This window comes from Andrographis paniculata, unplaced genomic scaffold (assembly GCF_009805555.1).
Source record: "Andrographis paniculata isolate CXL003 unplaced genomic scaffold, ASM980555v1 Contig25END, whole genome shotgun sequence".
NCBI classification, from domain to species: Eukaryota; Viridiplantae; Streptophyta; class Magnoliopsida; order Lamiales; family Acanthaceae; genus Andrographis; species Andrographis paniculata.
The window spans coordinates 114,024-129,293 of record NW_026137546.1 but is presented as its reverse complement, the minus strand read 5'-3'; the positions used below and the strand labels follow the sequence as shown (position 1 = coordinate 129,293).

General features: G+C 40.6%; 4 protein-coding genes across 10 annotated transcripts; 2 read left to right on the top strand and 2 right to left on the bottom strand.

Annotated features, from left to right (window-relative positions):
* The first annotated feature begins 230 nt into the window (after positions 1–230).
* Positions 231–2,953, top strand: LOC127245885 (RNA polymerase sigma factor sigE, chloroplastic/mitochondrial-like). 2 transcript variants are annotated; one of them, XM_051267027.1, is made up of 6 exons: positions 231–388; positions 737–1,465; positions 1,579–1,725; positions 1,820–2,056; positions 2,210–2,473; positions 2,596–2,953. In XM_051267027.1, the coding sequence occupies exons 2-6, from the start codon at positions 764–766 to the stop codon at positions 2,794–2,796; spliced, it is 1,551 nt and encodes a 516-aa protein (XP_051122984.1). In that variant the 5' UTR covers positions 231–388; positions 737–763; the 3' UTR covers positions 2,797–2,953. The 2 variants fall into 2 exon arrangements, with proteins under 2 accessions (XP_051122984.1, XP_051122985.1); XM_051267028.1 differs by lacking the exon at positions 231–388 and adding an exon at positions 414–526.
* A 125-nt stretch (positions 2,954–3,078) lies between these two features.
* LOC127245884 (pentatricopeptide repeat-containing protein At4g02750-like) lies at positions 3,079–5,425 on the bottom strand. The gene has a single exon (XM_051267026.1). The coding sequence runs from the start codon at positions 5,376–5,378 to the stop codon at positions 3,180–3,182; it is 2,199 nt and encodes a 732-aa protein (XP_051122983.1). The 5' UTR covers positions 5,379–5,425; the 3' UTR covers positions 3,079–3,179.
* Positions 5,426–5,574: 149 nt separating this feature from the next.
* Positions 5,575–10,101, top strand: LOC127245833 (polypyrimidine tract-binding protein homolog 2-like). 6 transcript variants are annotated; one of them, XM_051266913.1, is made up of 12 exons: positions 6,128–6,211; positions 6,307–6,369; positions 6,440–6,516; positions 6,665–6,722; positions 7,464–7,526; positions 7,622–7,695; positions 8,280–8,372; positions 8,540–8,597; positions 8,849–8,953; positions 9,028–9,109; positions 9,279–9,391; positions 9,501–10,101. In XM_051266913.1, exons 3-12 carry the CDS (start codon positions 6,479–6,481, stop codon positions 9,819–9,821), a joined length of 1,005 nt encoding a protein of 334 aa, XP_051122870.1. In that variant the 5' UTR covers positions 6,128–6,211; positions 6,307–6,369; positions 6,440–6,478; the 3' UTR covers positions 9,822–10,101. The 6 variants fall into 6 exon arrangements, with proteins under 6 accessions (XP_051122866.1, XP_051122863.1, XP_051122864.1 ...); XM_051266910.1 differs by having other exon boundaries at positions 6,662–6,722; XM_051266909.1 differs by lacking the exon at positions 6,665–6,722 and adding an exon at positions 5,575–5,682 and having other exon boundaries at positions 6,023–6,211; positions 6,307–6,516.
* Positions 10,102–13,023: 2,922 nt separating this feature from the next.
* LOC127245821 (uncharacterized) lies at positions 13,024–14,640 on the bottom strand. The gene has a single exon (XM_051266896.1). The coding sequence runs from the start codon at positions 14,638–14,640 to the stop codon at positions 13,024–13,026; it is 1,617 nt and encodes a 538-aa protein (XP_051122853.1).
* Positions 14,641–15,270: the final 630 nt, after the last annotated feature.

Below are 15,270 nucleotides of genomic sequence, written 5' to 3'. Positions count from 1 at the left end.
TTAATAATGAGAACGAGAATCCAATATCCATCAACTGCCGCCTGAATATCTCTCCGTCCACTCTCGTCTTGCCACGTAACAACCCTACATGTATGTATCATTCTGAGCTGCACCATGAGCCACGTCATAAGTTTTTATTTGTTTTTGTCAATCTACGTGACATTTTTCAACGCTAGAGATTTAGCCTAAAGAGCGTGTGGCCACCGAAATTCGAGCCCCTTATTTATTTTTTTGAATATGTATATATATATTTTTTCTGTGACCGAAATAGTCTCCAGTAGGGGATCTTCCTTTTCGCACGTCGCCGGAATATTCCGCCGTCGGAGAAGGATCTTCGCCTCCACTTGGTTATCTCGGAATTTTTAGTTATTTAATTGCCCTTGCTCAGGTACTTTTAGGTCCATTTATGTCGAGAGCTGTTACAATGGAACTTGTGTTTATTTCATGTCTGCGATTTGTTCGGGAGATTTTCCTGTCGTTAATAGTGACAGTATTAATTTTTCAGAGCTGACGAGGAGGCGATCAAGTAGCCTCATTCATTTTGTTAGCTGTTTGTGTTTATGTTGGAAATTAAACTTCTGGTTTAAGTGGATTGTTGAATTTTCTTGTGTTTGTTTAATTTCAAGCGATTGTCTAGTAGCAGTAATCTCATTTTTGTCTGGAATGTCATTGATAGCCCGTCCTTAAACCATGATGCATTTTGAGCTGATGAGGCGATTGGTTTTCTGTTTGGCAGTCCGTTTGTTGGAGCCGCACGGTATTTATGGGAGTTGTTACTGCTTCTAGTTCTGCTGCGCGGACTCCATGGGGACTGACTGCAGGATATCTGATTCGCGCCTCTTCATCGAAAAGGCCAACTGTGTTGTCACTCAAAAACGATACAAGCAAGAATGTAGCTCTAATAGCAACAGGAGAATCTGCAAGTACACACGCGGAGGCAAACAAAGAAAATAAAGGGAGTAGAAGGAAGCTGAAAAATCGAGCCAAAAGAGTCAATGCTGTCTCCACTGACGAAATCTTTGCCAGTGCTATGGATATGGATTTGAATTTGAATGAAGCAGCTGCAAAACTGGAATATATATATGAAAGAAGTCCTGAAGCAACTATCTCTGTTCAGGATGTCAAAAGCCAGAAGGTAAAGAGAGCGCAAGAAGGAAGGAAATGGTGTGGAGAAGCAGAGAAGAAAACGGCAGACAACGTGGTAAGGAGTCGAACAACTAAAGAGAAAAGGTTGAGTCTAGAGAAGAGAATTGCTCTCAAAATGAAGAAAGAAGGCAAAGTTCCAGTGTCATCATCCCTTCAAGGGAGTCAGTCGAAAGCTTGCAATGACAACACTGATAGGCTTGTAAGGGACTATTCATCTTCTACTGGCTTGGTCAGCTTAGACTGGAAGAAAATGAAGATCCCTCCCGTTCTTCCTTCATCTGAGCATACTCGGCTGTTTAAGCTTATGCAACAAGTCAAGGTAAGACAGACTTACTTTCCCTGAAGAGGTTATGCAAAAGTAAAAGCAAATCTTCATTCGCCAATAGTCATTTTATTCTTGTCGTGATTACGCATGCATGCGTGTTCATTTAGGAAATCCTCCAAGTCAAGGACAGTTTGCAAAATGATTTAGGAAGAGAAGTTACACGTGAAGAGTTATCAGAGGCAACGCAACTGGGACCTGTTGAGCTGAGGAAACAATTGGAAGTTGGTAGAGCTGCCAGAAACAAGTTAATTAAGGTGATTATACTTATATTTTCACAAGTTCTTTTCAACAAGTTGCCGATGAAAAGGGCTTGGACTTATGCCATGCACTATGTTTAATTGGTTACAGCACAACCTCCGGTTGGTTTTGTTTGTGATGAACAAATATTTTCCGGACTATGGTAATGGCCCTAGGTTCCAAGACATGTGCCAAGCTGGTGTGAAGGGTCTCATGACAGCTATTGACCGTTTTGAGCCAAAAAGAAAGCTACGTCTCTCAACATACGGCCTCTTTTGGATTAGGCACGCCATTATTCGGTCCTTGACGTTGTCCAGCTTCACAAAAGTCTCCTTTGGCCTTGATTCGGTGAGCCTCACCAGATACCTGTTTCCCAAAACTCAAATATTTTAAATGAGTTGAAGTAGTTCTATCACTGAGCCATGTTGGCTATATATTTTTCCAATGATGCATTCGGCAAAAGAATCATTATTTCATGATGTATGTGTATATATAATATAGGTCCGGGTGGATATCCAAAGGGCAAGGCTAGAGTTGTCATTTGAACTTCAAAGATTGCCAACCGATGAAGAAATTATAGATCGACTGGGGCTCTCCGCCGAAAGATACCGCGAAGTGATGAGGGTGTCAAAGCCCGTCTCTTCCCTTCATGCACGGCATGCAGTAACCCAAGAAGAATTCATCAATGGGATTACTAATGTGGATGGTGTTGAAGGAGATAAAAGAAGACCGCACGCACTTCTCAGACTTGCTTTAGATGATGTGGTAATTGATTTCTAATCTTTGTTCTACAGCCATTGATTGAGCCAAAAGAAGTAGCTGTATGAGCTTCTTCTGTTAAGTAAAATTGTTAAAACCGACTGAGTTTTATTAATACCCTTTGACAGCTCGATTCACTGAAGCCTAAGGAGAGTTTAGTGATTAGACAAAGATACGGACTCGATGGTAAAGGAGATAGAACACTTGGAGAAATTGCAGGTAACTTAAATATTTCACGAGAAATGGTGAGGAAGCATGAAGTGAAAGCCCTCATGAAGCTGAAGCATCCTGCTCGAGTCGACTACCTTCGCTGCAACATTTTCAAGTGAACCAACACTGCGTTCACTGAATACTTATTATGTATACTGTATAGCAATCATCTGTATCATAGCTTAACATTAGACACACATACAGACAAGACAAGACCATACCCGTTAACACGATCAATCCATTTTTCTGTGGAATAAGAGCCACAGACTTCAGGCATGTGTATCTTGTATAATTTCGCATCTCATTTCTCCCTCTAATGCAGTTACGTGTGCAGCCATTTCGAATCCATGGAGAGTCTCATCACAGCCATTACAAATGGAGTGTGCCAAGCAATCTCAGAGAGAACTCTGAGAGCTCCGAACAATATTTTCCAGGTAATTTAAGGATGACTGTAAATCTCATGGTCAGGTAGATGCACAGCATGTTTGGTCATAACAATAGGCTATTCAGGAATACAACTTCCTGTTACTTGAGTTGATAGGGTATTCACTTTTAGGGACTTCAAAATTGAATAGATCATGTCTGTTTTCGGATGGCTTCGATAATCTACAGAAAAAACATGTGTTCTGTTGTTTACATCTATCCAGCTACAACCAGGATCCTTATTAACTCTCCATTCTTTTAAAATGTCTCTCATCTTCAGGTGCTGCCCCCATTTCCCTGAGCTTGAGTACATGTTAGACATCATCACACAGGCAGGAGACGGGTTCGGATCCAATGCAAACATCTTTCTAGCCACTCGCTCCCCAGTCCTCATGTCCATCCAAAACCAGCAAGCGTGGAGCAATGCATTCAGCAGAACTTTGTCTGCTTCCATCGGCATTCCTTCAATGAATTCCTCAGCTTCATGGACGAGACCTGTTCGACCAAGGAGGTCCACAACACAAGTGAAGTGCTCCAAGGATGGACTTATACCATACTGCTCTTCCATTTGATGGAAATACCTCAGTCCCTCCTTCAAAAATCCTGCTCGGGCACAAGCAGATAAGACAGCCACAAAAGTCGCAGCATTTGGAACTACGTCCCTCTCTAGCATCAGCTTGAATAATGAGATTGCGCCCGAGCCAAGTCCATGGTCTGCGTGCCCGTTGATCAGTGCCGTCCACGCTGCCACATTAGGAGAAGTTATGCATCTAAAAGCTGCCCTCGTGCTGGCAATGCTTCCGCATTTTGAGTACATGTTGATGAGAGCTGTGCCAACATAGACATTGGATGAGAATGGTGTTTTCTCCAGATGTGCATGGAATACTTCCGCCTGTCGAAGAGATCCCAAGCACGCACACGCTTGAAACAACACAGAAAATGTTGATCTAGTTCGACTTATAGACAGTCCGTGCATGGTCAGATACAATTGAAGGGCCTTTTCGTGCTGATCGTTATGAACATATCCCGTAATCATTGAGTTCCAAGTCACAGGGTTACCTTCTCCTTTCACCTTCTCAAAAAGATCCAAAGCTCTGTCCATATCACCATTTCTTGTGTACACAGAGATCATGGTGTTCAGAGAGGTCAACAACCTAACCGGCATTTGCGAAAACAGCCTCTCCGCATCCACAACCTGACCGCACATCGCATACCCTTTAATCATCTGATGGTAAGAAACCGGATTCCTCTCAGCCATTTTGCTGAAAATCAACTCAGCTTCATCTACCTGACCCAACTTTATCAGCCCTCGAATTAGCTCATTTGATGCATTCAAACTGGGGCTAAACATGCCACCGTAAACTTTCTTCGCATCATCCCTCGATTTACAATTCCAATACAAGAAAATCAACGAAGTACCTATCGAACACTCGCTTTCAACCCCAACCTTCACCACAAGCCCATGAATCGCCCTGCCGCCGGGCATATCCTCCAAGATAGCACAAGCCCTCACCACACAGTCCAATGTAAACTCATTCGGAACAGCCTGACAATCACTCCTCATCATCTTGAACATCTCCAAGGCCTTCTTACACCCACCTTCACTCTTCACATACCCTGCAATCAATGTCGTCCACTCCACCACGCCCTGCCTCGGCATTCTCTCGAAAACACTCACTGCTTCGCTCATCAGATTGCATTCCACGTATCCGGCCAGCATCAAGCTCCACAACAGTTCATTCTCTTGCCGCAATTCGTCGAACACCTTGTGTCCATCCGCTATTTCGAGGCAATTGGCGTACATGAACAGCAACGCACTCCCCACAAACTTGAACCTTCGGTGCTCCGATTTTATGACCAGTCCATGAATCTGCTTTCCGCCGGCCAGCAGCTGCGCGCGCCCGCACAGGCTCAGCGACATCGAGAATGTAGTCTCGTTGAGCTTCACGTCGGAATGATGCATCAGGGAGATTAAGCCTAGTGCTTCGGGGACCATTTTCCAGTTTGAATATCCTGTAATCATGGTGTTCCAAGAGACGGTTGTTCGTTCAGGCATTGTGTCGAACAGGTGGCGGGCGACATCTATCTCTCCGGTTTGGCAGCGGAATGTTATGGCTTTGTTAGTGGTGACGACGTCGAAAGCCTTGGAAGGATTTAAGAGGTTATCATTCCAGTGTTGGTGCTTCCATGCGACAATAAAGGAAGGTGAATTTGACGCCACTTTAAGCGATCTTCTGAGGTAATCGAAGTATTCTGGACGCAGCAGGCTCCTCGACATTGATGGAGGCCAAGAGTTGAGCTTGAAGTCAACATAATATAATACGTCGTCGTTTTTGGAATGAACATTTCGAAATTAGTACTACATTTAGCTGCAATTGTGTATAGAATAATTGGGCCAGGCCCATGATATGAAAATCAATATTTAATTTATGGCCCAACAAGATTTTAATGGCCATTATAATGTATTCGTACGTATATCTGCCAGAACCGCAGATTGGTATATACGGATAACTAAACAGACCTGTAGTCTGTAGAATTGTGTACAGACCAATCTTGGTTTTCGCTGCTCGGCTACGCACACGGTGAACCCTAGCTTCGTTAATCTGTACGCTTCGCTGTTTCTCTCTACTTGGTCGGTGTTCTAATTTCATGCGCTAAAATTTTTTCTTCGTTCGTGCTTATGCATCGAGGTTTGTGATTGTTTGTGCAATATTGGGTTGAACCGTTTGCTTGATGCTAAATCATAGGAGGAGTTGCATCAACTTCTATTTTGTAGGTGTCGTAGGACATCTGTATAATTTCTATACGTATATTAATAAGTTTTTAAATATATATTTGCAGCTATGCTTTGTGTATTTGTATAACATGATAGATATTACTAGGATGTGGAGTTTTATATAATGTTTGCTGCTTGGGTTGTAGGATAAGATGTCTGTTTCCAGCCAGCCGCAGTTCCGCTACACCCAACCGCCTTCTAAGGTTCTTCACTTGAGGAACTTACCATGGGAGTGTACTGAAGAGGAACTGATCGAACTGGGGAAGCCATTTGGGAGAGTTGTTAATACCAAGTGTAATGTTGGAGCCAACCGAAACCAAGCTTTTATTGAATTTGTGAGCCCCCGTGTTTCTTGATTTGTTGTAATTGGAAGACCATAGATGATATCTGTGATTTTATTTTGTTGCTTTCATCTCTTTATATTCTACAGGCAGAGCTTAATCAAGCTATTGCTATGATATCCTACTATGCGTCATCGCCTGAGCCTGCTCAGGTACGGGGGAAAACCGTTTACCTTCAATATTCCAACAGGCATGAAATAGTGAACAACAAAACTACTGCAGACGTTCCTGGAAATGTACTCTTGGTAACAATAGAGGGGAATGATGCACGTCTTGTCAGTATTGATGTCCTTCACTTGGTAAGCAAATAGCCAAGCTCATGCTAACTGAACTCAATGGGAAGTTATTTGCATAGAAGGATGTAGCATATGAATTGTTTGTGTCTAGTTTGTAGTATGACATGCTCTGTTAATCTTTTGTTTGACGAGAGTCTAAATGCATCAGCAGGCACATGTCAAGGAATTATCTTCAATGGCAGCTTATTGCATCGAGAGAAAGAACAGATGTGTGTTTGTCTTCTTTCTCCTTTGCTTAACACTGACTCTTTCTTCCCATTTCTGCTTGAATCCACCCATAATCTTTTAAGAAGCCTCAAATGGTTTTCTTTCTTTTTCTATTTTTTGGGTTTCCATACTCACTATTTTTACTTAATAGTCCTTGATTTGTTCGAGTAGCATGATTGCTCTTGCATTTTTCTATATAAATATATATATATATCTAAGTACACAATAACCTTTTCTTCTCCTTTTACATTATCTTGAAATTCCCCTTTTACTGTCCACAACTGAAATTTTAGCAATTTTAAAGCAGAGTTGCTAAGCAATAAGATGTTGTACAATCTTTTTTGGATAAACCTCTTTATATTGGTATACTTTGTTCTCTTTTCTTCTCTCTGATTTTCCTAACTTTGTTTTTCTAATTTATTTCAACAGCCAGAATTTTGTTTCTATTTCTAATAGAATGATGCAATATCTTTAGCTTGTATTTGATCTTTAATATTGAAAAAAATAACTGGTTGTTGCTTCTAGAATCTGCATCGGATGAAATCTCAGCTCAAGATTTTTTGCATTTTGTTTTGATATAATATTCAAAATGCATGTACACATAGGTATCTACATGCGTACTGTTTGTGATTTTCAGCTCTTTGCTCAGTTATAGCATTTATGTTTTGAATTACCTATGCCATTGTCTATTACTACTATATAAATCTAATTGATACTGTTGATTAATCTCTTCCAACTTGCAGGTTTTTTCTGCTTTTGGATTTGTTCAAAAAATAACCACTTTTGAGAAGACAGCTGGTTTCCAAGTGGGTATCTTGTAGACTGATTTGTTTTAGAATGGTATTGTTTTTTGGGTAATTAGTGATCTCTGTTGTTCACTGTCTCCTTTTTCTTCACTCAGGCTCTGGTGCAATTTCCTGATTCAGAGACTGCCTCTTCTGCGAAGGATGCTCTTGATGGAAGAAGCATTCCAAGGTGATCTGGATTTTAATATTTGGCTTTGGATGTACCCCAACTGTTATCAATACATTGGGGTTCGGCATCTTTCAGAAGCTATTCTAAGAATCTGCTGAAGGGGTACATGCATGATCCCTAGCCCACTTCACCTCTCCCCGATTAGTTATTTCTGATAACCTTTACCTTTCATACCTTGGACCACTGTAAATAATGTTATCTTCAATGTTGGGGTGGACCTAGATTGCTACTTCAAATAGATTTTGGGTAGGATAGAGCCCTATCTTCAAATGCATGAGGTTTTTAGTGATTAAAATGACTGATACTAGATGAAATGGTTTTTAAGTTGTGAAAATTGTTCAAGTTCTGATTGGCCACACTGTTCATGTTCAAAAGGATTTAAGTGAAGTTATTCCCCATCTACTGGATGATTAGCATGTTCTTCCCCACTTCAAAAACATCGATAAAAGATCTCAGCTGGTTTCTCCTGATTTCCAAGTTCCTCAATTTTGAGGCTGTGCTGCAAACAATTGTTTGAGATCTCCATTTATTCACTGCATTTCCTAAATTTGCTGTTTTTCTGTTGATGCTTGTGTTTGATCCAGGTATTTAATTCAAGAGCTGGGGCCATGCTCGCTTAGGATCACATATTCTGCACATACGGACTTGAGTGTTAAATTCCAAAGTCATCGTAGTAGGTAATTGAGCCTGATTTTAGCCAATTCCATTATAATGAAACAGAGCTGATAAACATGACAATATAGTAATTTTGTTCTTAATAATTGTAGAACCCTATCATCTAGAACTTCTTATGTGTATTAGTATTTAGAAATATTCAAATATCTTATTCTATGCATTAATTCAGGGATTATACCAACCCGCTCCTTCCTGTTGCTCCTTCAGCTATGGATGCTAGCGGCCAGGTAACAACAAAATGAACTGTTTATTTATTATGATTATGTTGTGTTAACTGCTGAGATTTTACCTATATGGCCCATTGATTTTCACGTAGTTTTTCCTAAGATGATATATTCTTTTTCCTAGATCACTCTAGCGTGTGGAGAAATTATCACTTGTTCAACTAGTATATTGCAACATTGATTTCTTGCAATTGTTGTAATTTCCCATTGCCAATTGATGCTCTCTCACATCTAACTTTATTTTCTTCATGCAGGTCAGTTTTGGAGTTGATGGGAAAAAGGTGGAGCCAGAGAGTAATGTTCTTCTGGCTTCCATTGAGAACATGCAATACGCTGTCACCTTAGATGTTTTGCATATGGTAAATTACTTAAACTGTGACCCTTGACACATCTGATTGGTTCATTCCTATTCTAATCAGTTTTTGTTGCCTAGGTTTTCTCTGCCTTTGGATCTGTCCTGAAAATTGCTATGTTTGATAAAAATGGTGGTCTTCAAGCTTTGATTCAGTATCCTAGTAAGTAAAAATTATAATTTCAACCATTCCTTAGCAAAATTTTCTTTTGAAAGGAATGGATACTTAACTAAAAAACATTAAGAGGCAAATATCCCTTGGAATTATGTAAGTTATGGAATTTATTAATGATCCTGGTTGTGATAATCATAATAATTCAGTTGAGTTGTAGATGTGCAGACGGCTGTTGTTGCAAAAGAAGCTTTGGAAGGCCACTGCATCTATGATGGAGGATACTGCAAGCTTCATATATCATATTCTCGACACACTGATCTCAGCATAAAGGTACCTATTAATACTATTGATTGCATGCTTTAATTGACAACCCATATGGCATTTAGAAACTTCATAGGGTATAGTTGTGTTGGCAATGTATTAATGCTTCTATTTTCAGGCCAATAATGACAGAAGCAGAGACTATACAATCCCCACTACAGCAAGTTTGACCCCTCAACCTGTTGTGTTTGGGCAGCAACACTTTCCTGGGGGAAGTTCAGGATTTGACACGTACGGTGGAGCACAGTATGCCGCAGCTGCTAATTCTCCTTCAGCTGCTTGGAATTCAGCTGTCTCAGAATTGCCTCAATCCATGCCGATGCAGATGCAGATGCATAATTACCCTTATGGGGCTACAACGAGCCATGGTGCTGCAGCATCTCCTGGGCAGAACGGGCCGTCGCACTCTTCCCCGGTGCGCCCATTTCATCATCAATAGCACAAGCAGCTGAATGTGCAGCCAGCACAACTATGCGTTGTTAGAAGGATGTGAATCATTCTTTTGACTAGATGGCGTACCGCTTTATTTGCTATTACGATGCTCTTTATCCACTTCCCTACTATGTTTTCTTTATCCGGAAAAAAAAAAAGAAAAAAAAGGTTCGAAGATGCAGGAATCTTGTAATGAATCCAGAGCTGAGCTGCCTGCCTTGTGAGACTGAATAAATATGCTTATGCCTGCCCTCCCCGTCTCTCTTGCCGAGGGAGGATTCACTCTATTGTGTTGTTGAACTGAGCTCTTCAATCGGTTGGCCTAGGATGGATGAATATATTGTTTTATCTTTCTTTAGGAAATGCTTACAAAAGTTTATTATAGATGATAAATCATATATTTTTATAGATAAAATTATAAATTATAATCAATATTTTGGATAGATCTCCTCTATTCATTTTGTTAAGGATATATTGATTGGCGAAGGGAATAGAGTGATTCACACTCATTAAATTTTCGGGTCAAAAAATGATGGAAGGTGTTTGAATTGAATTAAGCTTGTCTGCCAAAGAAAACAATAGGTTATGGGGATTGTGGCGTGATCGTAGCGCAAGTGCCATCCGAGAGTGCGAAAAAATGAGAATAAGTTCCTGTTGGTCGTTGACCATCGCTCTTGAGCCTTCTTCTCTATTCTGTCTGCCCGATCTTCATTCACGGTCACCGGCTTCTCCTCTGTTACGTCTGGCTTTGCTTGAGAAAATGATCTGGACGTAAGGGGCCAAAAAGCATTCTTCATATACGGCCCTGTGGAAAAATGGCTGGAGGCAAGGATGATAAAAAGCTTAACACCTTGTTAAGAAGGGATCCGGACATCTAATCTAAAATCAATTGGTGATAGGTGGAGTAGCCCTTTACCCTTATATATTAGGGGAGTTCTCACACATTTAGCAATGTGAAACAATATTCAACACTCCTCTATACAGGATCCAAAACTAATTGATTTTAGGATCCAAAACCAATTGATTTTAGGTTGAATGTCCGGATCCCTTTTTAATATGGCATGTCCCACATTGCTAAATGTGTGAAAACTCCCCTAATATATAAGGGTGAAGGGGCTCCTCCACCTATCACCAATTGGTTTTAGATTGGATGCCCGGATCCCTTCTTAACATGGTACCCGTATTGGTTTTGGTTCTTGTTGAATCTTGTCCCACGTTACTAAATGCGGGAATTCTCCTAGCGCAATTGCTTTTAGGTTGATGCCCGGAACCTTCTTAACACACCTCCTTATAGCGTTCGAAGATATTTACGGTAATGGGGAAATTGATGCTGCTCAAAACTCCCAAACACAAAAGCCCCTGGATTTGATCCGGAAGATGCAAATCCATTAGGAGTATCAATAGTTTCTGCCAACGGATTCTCTGGTTCAGAAACTGTATGAAGGAAGGGTGTGAAAGTGATCTCAGCTCCATCCTTGTTCTTTTAATAGCTTAAAGATTGTAGGATTGACTGAAGGTACGATTTGAACATATATATGGACACAAAGGTCGAGTTAACCAATTAAAAGGTCATGTGCATGCTCCTCCAAACATAATTATACATAGCTATTAATATTTACAAGCATATAATTTAATATCCATCCAAACACATTAATTATTAACTTAAACTACTTAATAGTATTAGGTTTCGGATAAATGGAAATAAGATTGACTCCACTCCAACAATTGAAAGCTTATATTTTGTTCTAAGCATATAGAGATAGAAGAATAAATGATAAAAAGTTATGTGATTTCACCATTGATAAATTATCCCCAATTCAAACAACTTAGAGATTATAGAATTGAATACATAGATATAAAGATCGAGCCAAAAAATTAAAATGCAATAATTAATAGGCTTTGACATTTACTTACATTTAAGATCGAGCGTAGGATTCGAACACGTGTACACAAAGATCGAGCCAATCAATTAAAAGATCATGTGCTACTCCAGACACACAGTGGTTAGTTAAAATATTGTTTGACTAAACACGTGGTGGCAACGATCAATCCAAAGTTTTGAAAAAGCCCGCGACTCAACCAAATATTAACATATACACACAACTGCAAGATAAAAATGCACAAACTCGACCAAATTAGCAATGAATCTAAGCACACCGGATGCACAAATGTAAAAAACAGACTCTTGCTACACATCAAACTTAACTCAATATATGGTAATGAAAAAACAAAGGTTTGCATAAATTGAAGGTACTTCTGGCAATTAGCTGATAGCTTTTTAACCGTTAGCTGATTCAATTAACTGGTTTGACTAGCTGATTCAATTAGCGATTTGTATTAAAGTATTTGGTAAAATAATATTTGACATTAGTTGTTTATACATAGACAAGGACATTGATATGTTATGTTTTAAAATATTTAATTTTGTTCATTTTGGTTTGAAATTAGGAGAATTTTTGTTATTAATTATTGAAAATCATAAAAATATTATAAAATATTTATTTTTATTTTTATTATTTAGATCTGAAAAAATTATTTTACTACAAAATAATAATCTTTTATTGAAATTATATAAAATATAAAATAATAAATCTTTCGTATATATATTTTTGTTACGTTAATTATTGTTTTAATATATATAAATAAATTAATAACCTTTGTTTTTTCTATTTGATTTAGTTTTAAAAATTTATATATTTTATAAATAAAATAATTTATATATAATAATTAATAATAGTAATTATTTTAAATTTACAAAAATAAAAATATAATTTAATAAATTAAATATATTAAAAATAATTAATAAATACTGCTATCAAAATATATTTATAGTTAAAAGTTGTTCAATAAGCTAGAAGCTCTGTTTTCCAAACAACCTGTAAACGTGACGAAGGTATGAATTTCACCTGAGGAGCAGTGTCTCGAAATGAGCTAAAACCCTTGGAAACGGGGGGAAGATCTGCGAAGATTGCGACAGCCTTGAAATCTGGAAGGCGATGGATGGAGATTAGGGTTGGACCTGCATTTGCACGAGAGAACAATCAATGGAGTATGAACATGTTAATAATATAACTGCAATATGTATGGTATGGTGTATAAAAATGGAAGGCTTTACATGTACTTATAATACAATTTCTCCAACCCCGCATGCATTCATACGGATGCGCAAATGTTTCACTAGCTACAAAAATAGCATCCCTAGGCGGAAGCTATTGGGAGTTTTCCGATGGCCCTGGCGGCGCAGAAGCAGCTTCATGGCTGCTCGGTCCCATTTCATTGGGAGGAGGGGCATTTAGGTCGAAATCAAATCGAGCAGGCTCTTCTGTGTCTCTGCTTTTCTTAGCCCCTTCCATCTCAGGGCCGCTGCTGGCAGTGGCAGGTCTCTTGCTGCTGGATCCTGCTGCAGGAGGACATTGGGCAGCGTGCACGAAGGGGGAGGGGGAGGAGGCCGACGTTGGATGGAACATTCCCCCAAAGTTGGCGGCGAGCGGAGGCTGTGGATAGCTGCTTCCAAACATGAAGGGGCTGGGGCTGGGGATGGGGCCGGGCTGCACGGCTGGACCTTTTCCTGCTCCTGCAGCATGTGTATGCTGCTGCTGATGGTGATAAGAGGGTCGGCTGCCAATCCCGAACCCTGGAAATTGCTGCTGCTCAGCCCCTGGATTTGACCCGGAAGGGGCAGCACCATTTGTTTGGGATTGGGAAGGAGGAGCCTCAGAAGCAGAAGTAGAAGCAGCACCAGAGCCAGAGCGCGACCTTGTCCGAGATCGTTGCCTCCTTGTTGCTTGTTCGTCGCATCTCCTTTCGCCGGACCAAGTAGATCGGCTCAAAGGTGCAACAGCAAATCCAGTTGGGAGTGGGCCTGGAGTATCAATATATTCTAGCAGATACGAAGCGTCACATGTAGTACACGTGGCCATCTGGTTCAGATGTTTTATCGGCTGCACATGACAGATGTTGCAGCGTGGGCAACGCGACCAGAATATGACGATCTCTGCTTCCACAGGTTGAGCGGCATCAGCAGCACTGGCAGTGGCAGCAGGAGGACTGGGAGCAGGAGCAGGAGCAGAAGTAGGAGCCCGACCCCGACCCCGACTGCGACCGCGACTGCTACTTGGTGTTGGGGCTGAAGCAGCAGCCGAAGATGAAGATGAAGCTGCAGTGGAAGGTGAAGCCGCGGATGGAGGCACGTTACTCCAAAAGGGAGGCGGAGCTGCTGTAGTGGAAGCCGACGGAGGTACATTTCTCCAAAAGGGAGGACGTGGTGGAGCTGGAGGTACATGACTTGCTGTAGACGACGGTGGTGGCGCACGGGCACGGGCACTATCTCTATCTCTATCTCTATCAGCTGTTGATGCTGATGCCCGCATGAAATCATAAAAGGTTGTAGCTCCGGCACTATGCTGTGGTGGATGACCAGGACGGACGATGCCCCGGTTGATGTCATACTCCAACCTCTTCTCCTTGTCGGAGATCAAATCCCAAGCCGCTTGAATTAATTGAAAAGCGCCTTTGGCACCAGCAGAATCATTTTTATCGGGGTGCAGCACAAGAGCCAGCCTCCTGTACTGCTTCTTGATTACGTCCTCGGCGTCAGACGGGTTCACGCCGAGAACGCTGTACCAGTCCACCTCTTTCTCGCCGGCCTTCTTCTGTGCGCACAGGTAGACATCTATTGTGCTCAAAAGCTGCCCAATGCCCTCCAACTCCGGATGTAGAGCCTTTGCTTGCAAGGCCAACTTCTTTGCTTCCACGTAGTTTTCTTGACTGATGAGTTGCTCGGCCCCAGTTTTGGCCTTGACAGCTTCATCCTTTTGGTGTTCCATCCTACATTATATATATATATATTGGTATTCATCAAATTACTAACTAGTTTCATAGCTACTCAGCACAAAAATCAAACTTCCAAGGCTCATGCATACTTCTTACAAATGGATTTGAACATGGTTATGCTTCACTCAAACTTTCTAACTATCATAACATTTTGAACATGTGATTTTGAGTCAAACAATTAAAAACATCATAATCAATAGGCTCTCCCATCATCTATGCACAAATAAATGTTAGTTAACTTGGTTTTACAAAGAACCCTAAACCCTAAAGAACATAGGATTTGCACACGTGGACAAAAAGATCGAGCCAACACGTGGCGGCGGCAACGGTCAATCCAAAAAGATATTTTAAAAAATCCGCGGCTCAACCAAATATATATATATATATATATATTCATAAATGCACAAGTGTAAAATAGAAAGCACAAAATCGACCAAACTAACAAGGAATCTAAGCACACCGGATGATGCACGTATATATAAACAACCTCTTGTTGCTTCTCATTTCTCTCAACACATCAAACTCAATGTATGCTACTGCCAAACATTGTAAGTAACCAAAAAAAAACAAAAAAGGGGGGTTTTGCAGAAATAATTAAAAGGTGATGAAGGCATGAAATTCAC